The sequence below is a fragment of the Schistocerca serialis genome, chromosome 5 (genome assembly GCF_023864345.2).
Source record: "Schistocerca serialis cubense isolate TAMUIC-IGC-003099 chromosome 5, iqSchSeri2.2, whole genome shotgun sequence".
In the NCBI taxonomy this organism is placed as follows: Eukaryota; Metazoa; Arthropoda; class Insecta; order Orthoptera; family Acrididae; genus Schistocerca; species Schistocerca serialis.
The window spans coordinates 513,359,915-513,380,911 of record NC_064642.1 but is presented as its reverse complement, the minus strand read 5'-3'; the positions used below and the strand labels follow the sequence as shown (position 1 = coordinate 513,380,911).

Genomic DNA, 20,997 nt, shown 5'->3' with positions numbered 1-20,997 from the left:
CACATCATCAGAGGCACAATATGTATGTTGTCATTTTGTGGTAGGTTTGTAATGACAATTATCCATGTTTTTCATTTCAATCAAGATGTGGCAGACATCAACAGGTTGTTTATGTTCAGGAGTCAAGCTGTGCAGGACAAACTTTGCACACACTTTTCTCTTCTTCAAAACACTCTGGAGAATATCTTGAACTATCTGTTGAGAGATTTTCAGTTCTCCAGTGATAGCTCTGCATGAGAAATTGCGACCAGTTTCCAAAAAATCATGAATTTTATAATGTTTCAGTCAGATAAATTTGAGGAGGAATCCCCTGGCCTCTCATAATCCTGAAGCTATACCTGTCCTCCTCCAAAATGTTTAAGCCACTGACTCTTTTTTCAATTAAAAAATTATTGCCATAAGCTGTTTTCAGCCATTTACGTGTTGTCGTAGCAATTTACTGAGTAAAATATGAAATGAAATCACTATTCTTTATTCCATTGTGATTTGTTACACAAGAAGTTTACACACTATGGCCGTGTGCCTACTACTTAACAGTGCCTGCTTGCAACTGACTGGCCAAATGCATATTTGTTTCTTACAGTTGTTAGTTTAAGCTGCCGCCATACATTGTTTATATGCCAGGAATAAAATCAATCTCTGAATTTTTTGGATGGACAGTATATGTTTGATGTTACAAATATCTTTCATATTATTCTCTGTTAGTTTGTTGATGCAGTTGTTATAATGTTCACAATTTGTAAAGAATATAGACTCATAATATTGTAGTGTTTGTTATTGAAGGTAATGGAAGGCTATGGCAAAATTTAAAACAATCTTATATTGCCTTTTCTCCCAAGTTTATTTTAATATTATGTATCTGTTATATTTTTTGTCTCGCAGTAACTAGCTAATCCAGAGTGAAACATAACATGTTACTTGAATTTTTATTCTTATAGATAAATTCTGCAGTTTTAAACAGTTAATTTATTTATTGTTCTGTGCAGGTTTTAGAAAGATACAAAATATTTTCAGTGTTTTTTAAAACCTAATTCTGTTTTAATTATGATTACAATTCTTCTTTGATTATAATTCTGTCTTGATTACCATCCATAGAAGAGAAAACCATCATACAGACATTCTGGTGAAATTTGGTTAGACAATTTTGAGACAAGGAAGATATATTCTTTCATGGATTACATTAAGGGAGGTACTCAGCTTCATTGCTCCATTGCTATTGATTTCACAGGTATTGAATATGTTTTACTTTGTGTATTCAATACTTAATCAGTATTTGCGCCATAACTAAAACTGAATCTCATTTCAGGATCTAACGGCAATCCATTCGCTCCTGAGTCACTACATTTCATTGGGCCACATCCAAATATGTATGAGCAAGCAATACAATCAGTTGGAACTATAATCCAGGATTATGACACTGACAAATTGTTTCCTGTACTTGGATTTGGAGCTCGTTTACCTCCTGATGGCAGAGTATCACACGAGTTCTTTGTCAACATGAACCCAACTAATCCATATTGTGATAGAATTGCAGGTACTGTTTAATACAAACTGTATTGCATATTTTATTTTTTTTCAATATTACATCATCTTCATTTCACCATTTTGATCTTCAAGTGTTAACATGATATAACAATTGATTTGAGTTATACTAATGAACCAATTGTTTTTAATTTGGTGTTTGCATTGCTATTCATTTTATTTGAAGATTCCCATTGATAACCAAGTAGTAAAGTAAAAGTTTCAGTAATGTTGTATTTCAGTGTGTATTGGTTTTAGTATGCCCATTTATGATTGTGACTATGTCACTGTGATTCAGCCATGGGTTGGGAAAGTTTGGACAGGGAAGAGAAAATGAGCAGGAAGTCGTTTAAAACAAAACCGGCTGGCTGGCTGGCAGGCACTGAAAATCATCTCGCCCTGCGGGTCCGGGGGTTAGAATAGGCCTGAGATATTCCTTTCTGTCGTCAGGGGCAACTAAAAGGAGTCTCACATGTTTCGGCCTTTAGTGATTGGTCCCCTGTCGGGTTTGACCTCCATCTTTCTAAATTTTCCCGAAGAGCAAGCCAATTGGGTAAGGGCACCTTACATGGTGCATCGTGCCCATTGTGCATTGAGGTATCTAGCCCACTTTCTCATCGTCACATTGCAGTCCCACTCATTCTCCATCTCTTAGGCAAGGACACCGTCCTGGATGCGTTTTCCACCATGCACTATACAATGTTGCTTTCTGTGTCGACGATGACCATGGACTACTTAGCATCTCATATCCAGCATGGTAACCAGTCCGTTGTGGTGGGGCCACCATCTACCCTGTCGGTTGTAGCCCCCTGAGAATACACAGACTACTCTGCTGATGTCTGCACCATTAACTCCCCACGTATGCCATGGAGTAGATATCCATCTCCCTGGGGCATCGGTACTCCTGGAAATGGCCATCTTGCCAGGTGGCCCATGCTGAGGCTGGGTGGCACCCGTGGGGAGGGCCCCTGGTCAGAGTGGGTGGCATCAGGGCGGATGACACGCCATCAAGCACAGTACATCATCTCTTGCTGGTGGTCTGCTGCCAGCAGTCTCTAAGTGGGCAAAGTCTAACTTCAGTGCTAAGAAATATGACCCCAAATCGTTCCCCTCACTAGCCACACCATGGGAGGAATGCCAGGCTAAGGATGGCAGCGAACCTTATTTGCCCCAGTACCTCGTAGATGAGGACTCTTTCATGTTCCTGAAGCTTCAGCTTTTTGTGGAACATTTGGAGAACAAGTTTGGGGATGTTGGGGGCTTGTCAAATATGTGCTCTGGGTCAGTTTTGAGAAAAACAGCATCATCTTCCCAGTCACTGGTATCACTCGCTTGTGACAAGTTAGGAGATGTTTCTGTTACCATCACGCCGCATAAGATCTTAAATATAGTCCAGGGTATTATATTTCACAGGGACCTTCTTTTGCAGTCTGACGACAAGCTGCACACCAATTTAGAGTGGTAAGGTGTTCATTTCGTCCGGCGCATCTATCAGGGTCTGAGGGATAATCAGGTTGCCACCAGTGCCTTTATCTTGGCCTTCAAGGGTGACACATTGCCCGAGAAGGTCAAGGTGATGGTCTACCGCAGTGACGTCAAGCCATATATATCTCACCCTATGCAGTGCTTTAAGTGCTGGAAGTTCGGCCATATATCTTTCCACTGTACTTCCAGCGTCACATGTCGAGATTGTGGACATCCATATCTTTCCCAACACTCCTGCTTCCATCGTTTGATAAGTTGGCGAATGCGGGCACGGAGCCGTTTAAAGGCGAAGAGGTGCTCCAGGGAAGGGTGCTGCTTATGCTGCTGTAGAGCTCGTCGACACTCCTTAATTGCTTCAGCGACTTCCGGCAACAACCAAGGGACTGCCTTTCGCCAGAGATACCGTATAGAGCGAGGATCATGTTTTCTGCCACAGAAATGATTGTTGTGGTCATCTGCTTCATGTGGCCCACCTCCCATCTGTGTCAACTGCGGAGAGCATCAATCGCGTTGCTCTCCAGACTGCAGGATCTTACAGAAAGAGAGGAAAGTCATGGAATATAAGACCTTGGACCGACTGACATACACAGAGGTTAAGAGGAATGTTGATCGCCTACATCCTGTGGCTGTGACCTCCTTTTATGCCGTTGCTACAAGAACAGTTGTCGCCCCATCAGTTCCTCACATTCCTGTCGCCTCTCAAAACCAGAAGACTACACGTGCCCCCTTGACAGGGGGGGGCACTTCCCTCCCTGTTTCTCGTGCACCACCTACTTCAGGAGCAACAACCCTCCAACCATCGGGGATATCAGTCCTCACTTATGAGCTGGAGAAGTGTAAATCTTCTTCAGTGTCTCTTGCTAGGAAGGGGTCCCTTGGGTTACTCCCTTCCCAGGTTTCTACTAGTGGGAAAGATGACACCTGCCAGTGGCTGTAGAGCCCAAAAACAGCTGGTCATAGGGCTTCACGCTCATCCTCAGTCCCGGAGACTGAGTAAGTGAAGTCCTCCCAGCCAGGGAGGGAATTGCATGGGCACCCATACCACCACTACCTACAAGCTGTGTGTCTGTGGATGAGGTGGAGATTCTGATGTCCGCTGAGGACCTAGGTCTCGCCGAACCCTCAGATACCATGGATATAGACTGCTCAGGCAAAACGTCAGTGGCAGCAGTTGACCCTGAGACGTAAACTACCTCATTGAATGTTCCATGTCTTCCCAGTCTCACGATATTATTTTCCAGTGGAATTGCGGTGGTTTTTTCCACCACCTGGCTGACCTATGGCAGCTGCTAAGCTTTACACCTGCTTTCTGCATTGCCCTCCAGGAAACCTGGTTCCCGGCAATGCAGACCCCTGTCTTTTGCAGCTGTAAGGGATACTACAGGAACTGTAGCAGCTATAATCGAGTGTCAGGTGGAGCTTGCGTTTATGTCCTAAACTCAGTCTGTAGTGAAACTGTGCCCCTTCAAACCCCTCTTGAAGCTCTGTCTCTCAGGATAAGGACGACACAGGAAATAACTGTTCGCAGTATATATCTCCGGATGGTGCAGTACCCCTGAGTGTATTGGCTGCACTGATTGATCAACTCCCTAAACCTTTCCTACTTTTGGGGGATTTTAATGCCCATAACCCCTTGTGGGGTGGCACCGTGCTTACTAGCAGAGGCAGAGATGTCAAAACTTTACTGTCTCAGTTCGACCTCTGCCTCTTAAATACTGGGGCCGCCACACATTTCAGTGTGGCTTATGGTAGTTACTCAGCCATTGCTTAATCAATTTGCAGCCCAGGACTTCACCTATCTATCCACTGGAGAGCGCATGACGACCTATGTGGTAATGATCTCTTCCTCATCCTGTCACTGCCCCAGCATAAGGCCCATGGATGCCTGCCCAGAAGGGCTTTAAACAAGGCGAACTGGGAAACTTTCACCTCTGCTGTCACCGTTGAATCTCCCCAACATGGCAACATCAATGTGATGGTTGAGCAGATGACAACAACAATTGTTTCAGTGGCAGAAAACATGATCCCTCGCTCTGTAGGGTGTCCCTGGCGAAAGGCAGCCCCTTGGTGGTCGCTGGAAGTCGCTGAAGCAATTAAGGAACGTTGACGAGCTCTGCAGCAGCATAAGCGGCACCCTTCCCTGGAGCACCTCATCGCCTTTAAACGACTCCATGCCCGCATTCTCTAACTTATCAAATGATGGAAGCAGGAGTGTTGGGAGAGAGAGGTCTCGACCATTGAGTGCCGTATGTCACCTTCCCCAGTCCGGGCAAAGATCAAACGTGTTTTCGGCTACCAGACCCCAACAAGTGTTCCCGGTGTTAACATAAATGGCGTGTTATCTACTGACATAAACACGATTGCCGAGCACTATGCTCGAGCCTCTGTGTTAGAGAATTACCACCCAGGCTTTCGCACTCTAAAACGACAAATTGAAGGGAAAGTCTTCTCGTTCACTACACGCCACAGTGACTCCTAAAATACCCCATTTACAGATTGCGAGCTCCTCAGTGCCCTTGCACATTGCCCCGACACAGCTCCTGGGCCGGATGGGATCAAGGATCTGGTGCAATGGTGTTTTTACGTTGCAATAGCACCATCATCCCAGTGCTCAAACCCAGTGAAAACCCACTTGATGTGGCTCCATCAGCCTCACCAATGTTCTTCGTAAGCTGCTGGAACGTATGGTGTGTCGACAGTTGGGTTGGGTTCTGGAGTTGCGTGGCCTACCTGTGCCTACAGGGAGCTTTCCACAAGGGGCAGTCATGGGCTCGAGCCCACAGTTTTCAGTTTTTGGCCGCAAAGTCATTTGTTATGCACTTCTGTCGACGTTGTACCGTTCATCCAGAACCAGAACTTTACCTTAACAACTATCTGCTAACTGTAGTGGAGACGTATTGATTCTTAGGACTGGTTTTCGACACCCGATTGACATGGCTTCCTCACCTTCGTCAGCTTAAGCGGAAGTGCTGGCAGCACCTCAATGCCCTCCGCTGCCTGAGCAACACCAACTGGAGTGCAGATCGCTCTAGGGTGCTGCAGCTCTACAGAGCCCTTGTTCAGTCTCACATTGACTATGGGAGTCTGGTTTATGGTTCGGCGGTGCCCTCAGCATTGCATTCCCTTGACCCAGTGCACCACTGTGGCGTTCGCCTAGCGACAGGAGCTCTTAGGACAAGTCCGGTGACCAGCATCCTTGTGGAGGCCGGAGTCCCTCCATGGCAGGTTAGGTGTGCACAACTGCTGGCCAGTTACGTTGCACATGTTTGTAGTTCTGCGCATACAAATCACCGTCTCCTTTTTCCCACCCACAGCGGTTCATCTCCTGCATCGACAGCCCAGGTCGGGGCTTCCAATTGCAGTGCATGTCCGATCCCTTCTTTCTGAACTAAAGTCCTTGGCCTTTACCGCCTATACTTGAGGTCCTTTCAGGTACACCGCCATGTTTTACACCTAGGCTGTGGCTTCGCCTGGACCTTTCACATGGTCCTAAGGACTCAGTTAACCCCGTGGCTCTCCTCTGCCACTTCCTCTCGATTCTTGGCATGTACCGAGGCCACGAAGAGGTTTACACCAACGGGTCGATGGCTGATGGTCATGGATGACATATTGAACAGCATTCCTTGCCCGATCACTGCAGTGTTTTCACTGCCAAGCTGGTGGCTATATCTCGTGCTCTTGAGCACATCCGTTCCTGCCCTGGGGAGTCATTTCCTCTGTGTAGTGACTCTTTGAGCAGCCTACAACCTATCGACCAGTGCTACCATCATCATCCTTTGGTAGCGACCATCCAGGAGTCCATCTATGACCTGGAACAGTTCGGTCGTTCAGTGGTGGTTGTCTGGACCTCAGGTCACGTCAGAATCCCAGGCAATGAACTCGCCAATAGGCTGGCCAAACAGGCTACCCAGGAACCGCTTATGGAGATTGGCTTCTCTGCAACTGACCTGTGTGCAGTACTACGCCACAAGGGCTCAGCATGCACAAAAAACTGTGTGCTATTAAGGAGAGTACGAACGTGTGGCAGTCCTCCATATGGGCCTCTCACGGGGACTCTGTGGTCCTCTGCCGGCTCCGCATTGGCCACAATTTGGTGACACACAGCTACCTTCTGCGCCGTGATGACCTACCTCGGTGTCAGTATGGCGCCCGGCTGACAGTGACCCATATCTGGGTCAGCTGTCCTTCTTTGGCTGCTCTGCGATGGACTCTTCAGTTACCTGACTCATTGCCATTGATGTTAGCTGACAATGCCTCAGGGCTAATTTAGTGTTACATTTGATACATAATGGGTTTTATCATTCTATATAAGTTATAGCATATGTCTGTTGTCCCTTTGCGTTCTCCACTCTAATGCTTTTAGGGTGGATGTTTTAATGTGTTGCAGAGTGGCTGGCTTTTTCTTTTATTCTTGTGGTTGGCCAGCCATGTTCATCTGCGCTCTTGTTTTTACCCCTTCTACCTGTTTCTTGCTTCTCTCTCAGATTTTCTTTTCCTGTTTTGTCCATAGTAGTGTTGATTGCCCTTCTGTCGTTCTTCTGGTTCTTTCTTTCTCCTTTCTTTTCTTCTTTACCTTGTGTAATTATTTTACTGGGAACAAGGGATCAATGACCTCGCAGTTTGGTCCCCCCCCCCCCCTTTTAATCCAATCATCATCTGAACTCTTCTTCTTCTTCCTTCCTCTTCGTCGTCATCGTTGTCATCTTCATATATAAGGTGGCAAGAGCATTAGTTATGCCACACTTTTTTATAGATTTAACAATAATGTCTTCTCTCTGACTGTTTTATCCACTGACACACTTGTTTGATTATAGGTCGTTTTAAAGCTCTCTTCAACTAGAGGGGTCTGACATACATGTGCACAGATATAGTCAGAGTGGATTCCACTCCTTACCACATTGGAAGCAGTAGTGATGGAAGGACAAACTATCCCAGCAGTCACAATTTGTGACATTTATTTACTTCCAGGCGGGCACTAACCTTCTCTCGAGATACCCACCTTAATACAACAGCTACACTCTCCCCCCACTCTCACCTCCTTTTCTACTGCTTGACGATTTCAGTGCACACCAACCTCTGCAGAGAAGTAATGCTTTGTCTGCCACTGACCTTTTGATTGACCAGCTGCTTTCCATTCTCAGTATGCATACGCAGTGGTGGTACTCATGCTCACTTCAGTGCCACTCATGGCACCTTTATAGTTTTTGGCCATTATATTCTCTGCCGCCAATCTCGTGGCTTCACAGCATTGGTGGCTACACAATGTTCTTTGTGACAGTGACCACTTTCCAGTGATCCTGTCACTTTCTTATCACCGTCTAATGGACCAGTTACCATGATGGGTGCTTTGAGGAGCTAACTGGCAGTTGTATACGTCTGCTCTCGCCGTTATCCTCTCTCTTTCAAATTGTATCAACAGGGTTGTGGGAGACAACTCCAACATGATCACTCTGCTGCTGGAACTACGCTGCTGGAACTGCTATTCTTATTTCTATAGGTATGCTCTGTCACCAGCCAATCCTATGGTGGACAAAATACATTGCTACAGCTATTTACGATCATCATAGGACCATGCGACTTCTCGAGCGGCATCCTTCATACATCACCCTCCTCACTTTTCACCAACTCCACACTAAGGCTCACTATCTAATTAAGCTGTGCCATTCCACTCTTGATCAATACCCTGGCCACCTATTCCATGGTCCTAAAGTTTAAGTTGTCCCTCTGACCTCTGGCTGTCTGTTCCTTTTAAGTTCTCAGAGAATAGCAGAGTGCTACCATCATTTACAGTGATGGGTATAAAACCACGAATAGGATGAGATATGATTTCGTATCTCCTGCTGGTCAGTAGCAACACTCACTGCCAGTAACGAATAGTGTTTTTAAGGCTGAGCTAATAGTCATTAACAGTCTTACTTTATTAAAGAATCCTCCATTGACACATTTTAATTTGCAGTGACTTAATGAACAATCTTCAGGCAACTGATCGCTTTTACTCTTGCCACAGTGTGATACCTACTTCTCTCAGACCTTAGACTGCTTACTTGGTTGCCGTTCTCTGGGTTGCAGGTCTTGTGGGTATCTTAGGGAATGAACCGGTGAGCCATTTGGATAGAGAAGCGATCACTCACATCACATTTGCTTTGATGTTCCCAGGTGTGGAGTTTTGGGTGCAAATAAGGCCTCTGCTCACTCGAAGAGGGAGCAATATAGGGTGGGCTACTGCCCCTCTAGTAACTCCACACCATCAAGGAGACTACTGCTGCATCGTGCTCCTCCTACTGGTCTTCCCTGAAGGTATCCGCTCTATGGTTGTGGAGTCTTAGTCATTATCACGTATCCTGGTGGAATTCCCTTAAGCATGGTCTTCTGATTTCTTTGCCTCTGATACTGGCGGATGACTTACTGGTTTCCATTTCCTCTGTGAAAGTGATCTGTATTCTCAGATATAAGCTTTTAAACTACTTTCAGGGCAGAGGCAGGGCGGTTGGGGTAGGGGGTCTCCCACTGAAAGCAGGGTCTGTGGTACCATTGACCCTACCTCTTCTAATCCCTCTTTTACTCTCTTTTTGCTTTTAGATGTAGCTTGCACCTTTTCTTGCTGCATCTTGCTTTCCATTTGAGGGGTAGCACACTGTTGAATAGTGGGTGCTCTTTAACGCCTCAACTATAGTGGATCAGGGGAGGGACAGCTTTGTGTGGACTGGCTCCCAGTGTATGCAGAGCCCCAGGAACACTCAGCAATGTCTCTTGTCGTGTTTTTATTATTGATAGTCCAACCAATGTCCATTATGTTTTTAGCCTTCTCACTTCTGCTGTTGTGAATGTCCTGACTAGAAGGCATTCTTTGCTCTGTATCTGTCTTCACCCTTAATTGGGTTAGTGTGCATCAGATGTGAGTGAGGTTTCTCTTGCCATGGATGGGCCCTTAGAAAGCCCTCACCTGCCCTGACTTACGTATTATTCACTTCTCTGTAAGTTATTTCACAGTTCTGATATCAGCATTGTCTTCAGTGTCTCAATTTTACCACTCCTACTCAGACGAAAAGGTTTCTGGTGGCCCTCACTAACTCTGGATGAACTATGTATGGACTGAGGACCTCCAACCAACCAGCTAATCTTGCTTAAGTATAGGCACAATGATTTGTGTGGCCCATGGTATTGTGAGCAATATTTCATTGATGACGCATAGTAGCTGCGGCAAATAAATATTCATTGAATAGTACATTTTGTCATTTATAAGTGTGGAATTAGAAGGTTGCTTTATTGCCAGTTGAAGTTCCCTCATTGTAATAAAGGTGCATAGAAAATGATCCTTCATTTTAAGATCAAATGAAATTACTGGAGGATATGGAATGGTAGGATAGTTGTGTCCAAAACATCTTCTAATGCAGCCAGGGAAGTGATCATTTCCTCTTTTGAAAATGTCTGATAACTTTCCCGGTCAGCTTTTTCACAGTTCTTATTTGTCTGACCCAGCTTTTTGTGATATCCTGTCAAAATGGCCAGGGTGGGATAATGATCAAACCATATGGGGTCATTCAGGATTTATTAGTCACATATCAGTGGCAGATGGAAGATAGTGCAAATGTTAATAGCCAAGCTCTTCTGTAAGATGAAGGTGACATTATGTGCAAAATGTAGTTTGACAGTAGAATTTTGTTCTTTCGTTGTTGTGGTCTTCAGTCCAGAGAATGGTTTGATGCAGTTCTCCATGCTAATCTATCCTGTGCAGGCTTCATCATCTCCGAGTAACTACTGCAACCTACATCCTTCTGAATCTGTTTAGTGTGTTCATGCCTTGGGGTCCCTCTATGATTTTTACCCTCTGCACTTCCTCCAGTACTAAATTGATGATCCCTTGATGCCTCAGAATGTGTCCTACCAACTGCTCCCCTCGTCTAGTCATGTTGTGGAACAAATTCCTCTTCTCTCCAATTCTATTCAGTACCTCCTCATTAGTTATGTGGTAAAAGCATGTAATCTTCAGCATTCTTCTGTAGCACCACATTTCAGAAGCTTCTATTCTCTTCTTGTCTAAACTGTTTACCATCCATGTTTCATTTCCATACATGCCTACATTCCATACAAATAGTTTCAGAAAAGACTTCCTGACACTTAAATCTATACCTGACATTAACAAATTTCTCTTCCTTCAGAAACAGTTCCCTTGCCATAGCCAGTCTACATTTTATATCCCCTCTAATTCAACCACCATCAGTTATTTTACTCCCAAAATAGCAAAACTCATTTACTACTTTAAGTGTCTCATTTCCTAATCTAATCCCCTCAGCATCACCTGACTTAATTCAACTACATTCCATTATCCTAATTTTGCTTTTGTTGGTGTTAACCTTATATCCTTTAAAGACACTGTCCATTCCATTCAACTGCTCTTCAAAGTCCTTTGCTATGTCTCACAGAATTAAAATGCGATCGACAATTGCTCAGTATACAGATTGAATAACACCTGAGAGAGGCTAAAACCCTGTCTCACTCCTTTCTCAACCTCTGCTTCCCTTTCATGCCCCTTCACTCTCATAACTGCCATCTGGTTTCTGTGCAAATTGAAAATAGCCTTTCGCTCCCTGTATTTTACCCCTGCCACCTTCAGAATTTGGAAGAGAGTATTCCAGTCAGCATTCTCAAAAGCTTTCTCTAAGTATACAAATGCTAGAAATGTAGGTTTGCCTTTCCTTAATCTATCTTCTAAGATAAGTCGTAGGGTCAGTATTGCCATACGTGTTCCAACATTTCTGCGGAATCCAAACTGATCTTCCCCGAGGTCGGTTTTTACTAGTTATTACATTTGTCTGTGAACAATTCACGTTAGTATTTTGCAGCCCTGACTTATTAAATGATAGTTTGGTAATTTTCACACCTGTCTACACTTCATTTCTTTGGGCTTGGAATTATTACATTCTTCTTGAAGTCTGAAGGTATTTCACCTATCTCGTACATCTTGCTCACCAGATGGTAGAGATTTCTCAGAGCTGGCTCTCCCAAGGCTATCATTAGTTCTGATGGAATGTTATCTACTCCGGGGCCTTGTTTTGACTTAGGTCTTTCAGTGCTCTGTCAAATTCTTCATGCAGTATCGTATCTCCCATCTTATCTACATCTATGTCCTCTTACATTTCAATAATATTGCCCTCAACTACATCGCTCTTGTCTAGACCCTCTATGTACTTCTTCCACCTTTCTGCTTTCCCTTCTTTGCTTAGAACTGGTTTTCCATCTGAGCTGTTGATATTCATACGGGTGATTCTTTTTTCTCCAAATGTCCCTTTAATTTTCCTGTTGCAGTATCTATCTTACCGCTAGTGATATATCCTTCTGCATCATTACATTTGGCCGGTAGCCATCCCTGCTTAGCCATTTTGTACTTCTTGTCAATCTCATTTTTGAGACGTTTGTATTCATTTTCACCTGCTTCATTTAATGCCTTTTCATATTTTCTCCTTTCGTCAATTAAATTCTCTTCTGTTGCCAATGGATTTTTGTACTAGCCGTCATCTTTTTACCTAATTGATTCTCTGTTGCCTTCACCATTTCATTTCTCAAAGCTACTCATTCTTCTTCTACTGTATTTCTTTCCCCCATTCTTGTCAATCGTTCCTTAATGCTCTCGCTGAAGCTCTCTACAACCTCTGGTTCTTTCAGTTTATCCAAGTCCCATCTCCTCAAATTCCCACCTTTTTGCAGTTTCTTCAGTTTAAATCTACAGTTCGTAACCAGTAGATTGTGGTCAGTCCACATCTACCCCTGGAAATGTCTTAAAATTTAAAATCTGGTTCCTAAATCTCTGTCTTACCATTATATAATCTGAGACCTTCCAGTATCTTGAGGCTTGTTCCATGTATACAACCTTCTTTCATGATTCTTAAACCAAGTGTTAGCTACGATGAATTTACGCCATGTGCAAAATTCTACCAGGTGGCTTTCTCTTTCATTCCTTACCTCCATTCCTTATCCACTTACTACTTTCCCTTCTGGCTGATTGACTGATCTGCCCTTGTAACACTAACCAAAACAGTCCTGCTGTGCTGGTACTGCGAACGGCTGAAAGCAAGGGAAAATTACAGCTGTAATTTATCCCGAGGGAATGCAACTTTACTGTATGGTTACATGATGATGGTGTCCTCTAGGATAAAATATTCCAGAGGTAAAATAGTCACCCATTCAGATCTCTGGGCGGGGACTATTTAGGAGGATGTTGTTATCAGGAGAAAGAAAACTGGCGTTCTACAGATCGGAGCGTGGAATGTCAGATCCCTTAATCGGGCAGGTAGGTTAGAAAATTTAAAAAGGGAGATGGATAGGTTAAAATTAGATACAGTGGGAATTAGTGAAGTTCGGTGGCAGGAGGAAGAAGACTTCTGGTCAGGTGAATACAGGGTTATAAATACAAAATCAAATAGCAGTAATGCAGGAGTAGATTTAATAATGAATAAAAAAAATAGGAATGCAGTTAAGCTACTACAAACAGCGTATTGAACGCATTAGTGTGGCCGAGATAGATACGAAGCCCCCACCTACCACAGAAGTAAAAGTTTGTATGCCAGCTAGCTCGGCAGATGACGACGAGATTGATGAAATGTTTGATGAGATAAAAGGAATTTTTCAGATAGTGAAGGGAGACGAAAATTTAATAGTCATGGGTGACTGGAATTCGATAGTAAGAAAAGGAAGAGAAGGAAAAATAGTAGGTTCATATAGAATGGGGTTAAGGAATAAAAGAGGAAGCCGCCTGGTAGAATTTTGCACAGAGTATAACATAATCATAACTAACACTTGGTTCAAGAATCATGAAGGAAGGTTGTATACGTGGAAGAAGCCTGGAGATACTGGAAGGTTTCAGATAGATTATATCATGGTAATACAGAGATTTAGGAACTAGGTTTTAAATTGTATGATATTTCCAGGAGCAGATGTGGACTCTGACCACAATCTATTGGTTATGAACTGTAGATTAAAACTGAAGAAACTGCAAAAAGGTGGGAATTTAAGGAGATGGGACCTGGATAAACTGACTAAGCCAGAGGTTGTACAGAGTTTCAGGGAGATCATAAGGGAACAATTGACAGGAATGGGGGAACGAAATACAGTAGAAGAAGAATGGGTAGCTTTGAGGGATGAAGTAGTGCAGGCAGCAGAGGATCAAGTAGGTAAAAAGACTAGGGCTAGTAGAATTCCTTGGGTAACAGAGGAAATATTGAATTTAATTGGTGAAAGGAGAAAATACAAAAATGCAGTAAATGAAGCAGGCAAAAAGGAATACAGATGTCTGAAAAATGAGAGCGACAGGAAGTGCAAAATGGCTAAGCAGGGATGGCTGGAGTACAAATGTAAGGATGTAGAGGCATATGTCACTAGGGGGTAAGATACATAGTGCCTACAGGAAAATTAAAGAGAACCACATGCATGAATATCAAGAGCTCAGATGGAAACCCAGTTCTAAGCAAAGAAGGGAAAGCAGAAAGGTGTAAGGAGTATATAGAGGGTCTATACAAGGGTGATGTTCTTGAGAACAATATTATGGAAACGGAAGAGGATGTAGATGAAAATGAAATGAGAAATATGATACTGTGTGAAGAGTTTGACAGAGCACTGGAAGACCTTAGTCGAAACAATACCCCGGGAGTAGACAACATTCCATTAAAACTACTGATAGTCTTGGGAGAACCAACCCTGACAAAACTCTACCATCTAGTGAGCGAGATGTATGAGACAGGCGAAAGCCTCTCATATGTCAAGAAGAATGTAATAATTCCAATCCCAAAGAAAGCAGGGCTTGACAGATGTGAAAATTACTGAACTATCAGTTTAATAAGCCCCGTCTGCAAAATACTAACAAGAATTCTTTACAGGCAAATGAAAAAGCTGGTAAAAACCGACCTTGGGGAAGATCAGTTTGGGTTCCATAGAAATGTTGGAACACGTGAGGCAGTGCTGACCCTACGACTTACATTAGAAAATAGATTAAGGAAAGGCAAACCTAGGTTTGTAGTATTTGTAGACGTAGAGAATGTTTTTGACAATGATGACTGCAGTTGAACGGAATGGACAGTGTCTTTAAAGGATATAAGGTTAACATCAACAAAAGCAAAATGAGGATAATGGAATGTAGTTGAATTAAGTCAGGTGATGCTAAGGGGATTAGATTAAGAAATGAGACACCTAAAGTGGTAAATGAGTTTTGCTATTTGGGAGTAAAATAACTGTGATGGTCGAAGTAGAGAAGGATATAAAATGTAGACTGGCTATGGCAAGGAAAGCGTTTCTGTAGGAAGAGAAGTTTGTGAACGTCAAGTACAGATTTAAGTGTCAGGAAATCTTTTCTGAAACTATTTGTATGGAGTGTAGGTATGTATGGAAATGATACATGGATGATAAACAGTTTAGACAAGAAGAGAATAGAAGCTTCTGAAATGTGGTGCCATAGAAGAATGCTGAAGATTACACGCATCTATTACATAACTAATGAGGAGATACTGAATAGAATTGGTGAGAAGAGGAATTTGTTCCACAACATGACCAGATGAAGGGATCAGTTGGTAGGACACATTCTGAGGCATCAAGGGATCATCAATTTAGTACTGGAGGGAAGAGCTGAGGGTAACAATCATAGAGGGACCCAAAGGCATGAACACACTAAAGAGATCAGAAGGATGTAGGTTGCAGTAGTTACTTGGAGATGAAGAAGCCTGCTCAGGATAGACTAACATGGAGACCTGCATCAAACCAGTCTCTGGACTGAAGACAACGACAACAAGACTTTCCCTTCTCTTCCTTTTCGTACTATTGAACTCTAGTCTCCCATGACTATTAAATTTTCAACACCCTTCTCTATCTGAATAATTTCTTTTATCTTATATATTTCTTCAATCTCTTCATCATCTGCGGAGCTAGTTGGCATATAAACTTGTTCTTCAGTGGTAGGCGTGGGCTTCGCGTCTGTCTTTGCTACAATAATGTATTCGCTATGCTGTTCATAGTAGCTTACTTACACTTTTTTAAACCTACTTCTGTATTACCCCTATTTGATTTTATATTTATAACCCTGTATTCACTTGACCAGAAGTCTTTTTCCTCCTGCCACCAGACCTAACTAATTCCCACTGTATCTAGCTTTAATCTAACCATTTCCTTTTTAAATTTTTTAACCTACCTACCCAATTAAGGGATCTGACTTTCGACACTGGTCCGTACAACGTCAGTTTTGTTTCTCCTCATAATGATGTCCCGAGTAGTCCCTGCCTGGAGATCCGAATGGGGGACTATTTTACCTCCGGAATATTTTACCCAAGAGGGCGCCTTCATCATTTAACCATACAGTAAAGCTGCATGCCCTCGGGAAAGATTACAGCTCTAGATTCCCCTTGCTTTCAGTCATTTGCAGTACCAGCACAGCAAGGCCGTTTTGGTTAATGTTACAAGGCGGTATCAGTCAATCATCCGTATTATTGGCCTTGCAACTACTGAAAAGGCTGTTGCCCCTCTTCATGAACCACTTGTTTGTCTGGCATTGCAACAGACACCACTCCGGTACAGTTATCTGTATCGCTGAGGCACGCAAGCCTCCCTACCAGTGGCAAGGTCCACGATTCGTTGGAGGAGGGTTTTGGTCTTACATTGGTGAAAAAATAGCTGCACTGTTTGTTTCTTGCCTCACAGCCATATACTGTAGTATATGAATTAAGATTGTTTCAAATTATGTAAGATGGCCGAGATTGAGAGAGGATTTCCTACCACACATCATTTGATATGGTTGGTCTCAATCAGCAGTGAAGTAATGTGATCTTCAAGAAGTCGTGTAGTAGTTTTATACGGACTGGCAAGAGCTGGTGTTGTATTTGTAACCTATGTAGTACCATTAACTGCTAGTATGCTATAATTATACGGATGAAAATGAATGTGCCGCGCTTCCCATAAATTCAGTTGTATTCTACTGTTTCTGGGGACACAAATTTATGAGTTAGACTTAAATTATGTCTTCAGTCACCAGAATCATTGGGTACATTATATGTGCATCACATGATGCAGCCTTTCTCTGGTAGATCTCATGAATCATGCGTTCCGTTTGAGGATTTTAAATCTCATTCATATACTTGAAGATACAGATGGTTTTATGTCTAATGAGTGGCATGACATTTGGAACAAGTTGGCCTAGTGCTGTTCTCTGTGTTAATCCTAAAACAACACTTGCATATGTTGTTAAGTACATATTGAATGTTATTCTAAGCTTGAGTATTGTCCTTAACATTACCTAATCATGAGCAGTGAGTTGTAGTAGGTTATATTGTTTCCTGTAAGCTAGTAAATACGGACTTGGAACAATTGGAAAAATCGAAATTTGCAACTGTCACTATAAACAGTATAAATATTGAGGATAGCATTGGTAGCTGTTGTAGTGCTGTGGAAATATCTGGCACCATAACAATGACTCAAGGTGCTTCCAAAGGCATTCCTCTACAGAATTATCAAATACGGCCTATGATGATTGAATTGCCAGGAACAGTTGACATCATATGTCCAGTGCAACACTTGAGATTTGGCTATTAGTTGTGATGTTTGGAAGGACTGTGCTAATGGGTAATGAGAGGGATCCTTCTGATTGTTTGGGAAGTGAGACCTGGGTTGGTCACAGGTGGAAAGAAGGAGACTGGCTGAGGTATTTATTTGTAGGTTGATCATTGGGATATTTGTGATAGAGGAAAGTATGAACGAGACTATTTGTATAGGTATTGATGGATCTGTTGTTAGATCAGATACATTTACCATGGATACCTAGTTTGCAAGAACAAATTGTTTGACTTGGAACAGATGGCAGGTGTTGAACAGATGTTGTCTGTTGTTGGCCAATTGTATGTGAACCACAGTGAGGTAGAGGTCAACTTCCAGGACAGTGGCGTGGTATTTAGAGATAGACCAAGTAAATTCCTGTTCAGAAATGGGGCTAAGCTTTTGGAAGAAGTAAAGGTCCTCAGATTCACCTGGAGTTTGTGACTTAGGAGCCTACCACAGATGGATGGCTAGGATGCTTGTATTTGTGTGCTTTAAGCAGTAGACAGAAGGTAAAAGGAAAATGATCTCTTTGGGATTAGTATCAGTACTGTTTGAGGCATAGTTTAGTTTTTGTTGATTGTGCTTGGGTAATGAAGTGATGTACCAGACGAATGACAGCAAACATTTAACTAGGTTAAATTTTGGTGTAGGACAGAAGCTTAGGCTGTTCAATAGAACGTATGGCTCTGGAACAGAGAGGGGGATCTGTGATCTGTAAAGATTTAGTACTGGATGGGGACCAAGATTGTATTCTGGTGAGTAATAATTGTAGGTGTATCTTGGTTTGGATGGGAAATGTACTCTTAGGGGCGACCTACATTTGCTTGTGGTTTTAAGGTTGATGACAACACCTGACCGTGACTTTAAGGGATATTTTGTCACAATAAATTTCAACTGCGCATCTACCTGAAATTTTCTTGGAATCGGTGATATAAGGTGTACTTTGCTTGATTTTACTCTGTAATGTCACACAGCATTATATTTTGAGGCAACTGCACAAATGATACGGAGTTTTTAGAGTGCAAAAAGTGTAATAAGTCTTATTATGGTGCAATGAAGTGCAGTGCAGTGCTGTACAGTAGGTACAATGATGGAAAGAAAACAGCACAAATCAGAACATTTCCTGTTGACTGACCTCTGTTTTCGTTTGCTGCCAACTTTAGTGATCTGTCAGTACTTGCTCTTCCGAAGCATTGGGAAATGTTACGTTGTGCGAGTCAGTTGAGAGAGAAATAATGTGAGTGTGTTTAAACCAGAACATCTCTATAATCCACTCTCGTGAATTTTTCTTTTTTCTGTGTCTCATTTATGCCACAGCTGCTAATCTGTGTGAGGAGAGCACATCCATTGGTTGCCAGTGCTGAGTGAGAAACAAGTAAACACTCCCCCTCTCATGATCCCTCCAGATGCATAGCTTATGTCAGTCTTTCTCCACTTTCGCATTCCATTGAGGCTAACCATCATCTTTTCATTGAAGCACAAACAGGAAAAAGGATATATGTCATCAATAGTATCGATTATTATACAAAAACTTTTCAAGAGCTATCAGTCGGCAAATTTGAACCATCAGTAGTGTTTTGTAGAATTAATGTTCATAACAGTGATCACTGCCAAAATATACGATAGAAACAAGTGCTCTATAAGGGAGCTACCAGAAAAAAATTGCTGTAATATGGGAGATCCTGGGAAATAAGGCAGAGTTGATCACCCTATGTACCCACGATGGGAGGTTAAATGAGGCGGCCAAGCTTTGTCACTAAGCGGGTCTTGTTGAGTAATCTGGTATGGCATTAGAGGATAACAGAACGAAAGTCAAAGTTTTAAATTTCGTTTTTAAGAAATCATTCATGCAAGAGAACCAAAGAAACATACAACCGTTTGACCATCAAACAGGCAGATTCCATATTTCTAGATATTCGGAAGGCATTTGACGCAGTGCCTCACTGCAGACTGTTAACAAAGGTATGAACATATAAATAGATTCCCAGATATGGGAGTGGCTCAAAGACTTCTCGAGAACTAGAACCCAGTTTGTCATTCTCGACAGCGAGTGCTCATCAGATACATGGTTATCAGCAGGAGTACTCCTGGGAAATGTGATAGAACTGGTATATACATAAATAATCCGGCAGCCGAATTGGGCAGCATTCTGTGGTTGTTCAGCTGAAAAGTCAACTTCGGTTTGTTGCAAGAATTTTGGGAAAGTATAGTTTGTCTGTAAAAGAGACTGCATATAGGGCACTACCCCGCAACCTATTCTTGTTTATTGCTAAAGTGATTGGAATCCATACAAGGTCGGATTAAAGGAAGATATTGAAGCAATTAAGAGGCAAGCTGCTAGATTTGTTACCAGTAAGTTTGAACAGCACGCAGATGTTACGGAGATGCCTTGAGAACTCAAATGGGAGTCCCCGGATGAAAAGCAACATTCTTTCAGAGGAATGCTAATGAGAAAATTTAGAGAACTGGAATTTGAAGGTAACTGCAGAACGATTCTCTTGCTGCCAACATACATGTTGCATATGGACCACAAAGTTAAGATACAAAAAATTAAGGTTCATATGGAGACGTATAAACTGTTATTTTTCCCTCGCTCTATTTGCAAGTGGAACAAGAAAGGAAATGACTAATGGCAGTACAGTGTACACTCCACCACACACCATAAAGTGCCTTGCGGCGTATATATATGTAGATGTACCTTTCATTAGGCTCAGGATTTGCCCTAGTACAAAATTACAATCTCTCTATCGTTAATGCACACAGCTGGATGCAAGTTTTTGTGGTGATTAATTTCAGATGTCCCAGGAAGTTCCCCCACAGTTAATAAAAATATAATTAACATGATTGCATAAATCATACTAAATTTTGATAGTCTAAAATTTGTTTCCAAGAAACAAGATGGCAGTTTATTTTTACATGAACTTGCGTCCCTTTTCTGCTGCTGGGGCCAATTTCTTGTAAGTTCAGTGTGATTTACATTTGGGTTATTTGAATTATGTTCACATTAATTGGCTGAAAATAACCCAGTAAAGCATGTATCATAAAAATAGTACTTTCTTTGTATGACTTGCCACATAACTATGATGTGTAGCTTTCTTCTTTCATTAATTAAAGAAGTTTAAAATCAAATTTAGATAGAACATTTATCAGCAAAATATGACGACGATGATGCCAACAAAAGTGGGTGCATCAGCAGTTGTGACTGGCTATGCTCTTCAATCTGATACCTTGCTTGTTACTGTGTCATCATTGGTTAAGTAATAAAATTTTACAAAAGGTGTCTGTTGCCATTTTCTTCTTCCTAATGAACCACAATAATTTTACATATTAGCAATACAATTCGTGTATCAGTGTTCAGCATGCCACACTCTTTAAAATGACATAATTTGTATTGTGTAATTCGTATACTTTCTAGGATACAAA

General features: G+C 42.3%; 1 protein-coding gene across 1 annotated transcript in view; it reads left to right on the top strand.

The window, feature by feature from the left end:
• Nucleotides 1–20,997, top strand: part of LOC126480982 (copine-8-like) — a 175,370-nt gene that overhangs the window by 145,350 nt on the left and 9,023 nt on the right. Inside the window, exons 5-6 of the mRNA XM_050104418.1 lie at nucleotides 1,096–1,228; nucleotides 1,307–1,534. Coding sequence (XP_049960375.1) covers nucleotides 1,096–1,228; nucleotides 1,307–1,534 — 361 coding nt within the window. The remainder of the gene's footprint in view (nucleotides 1–1,095; nucleotides 1,229–1,306; nucleotides 1,535–20,997) is intronic.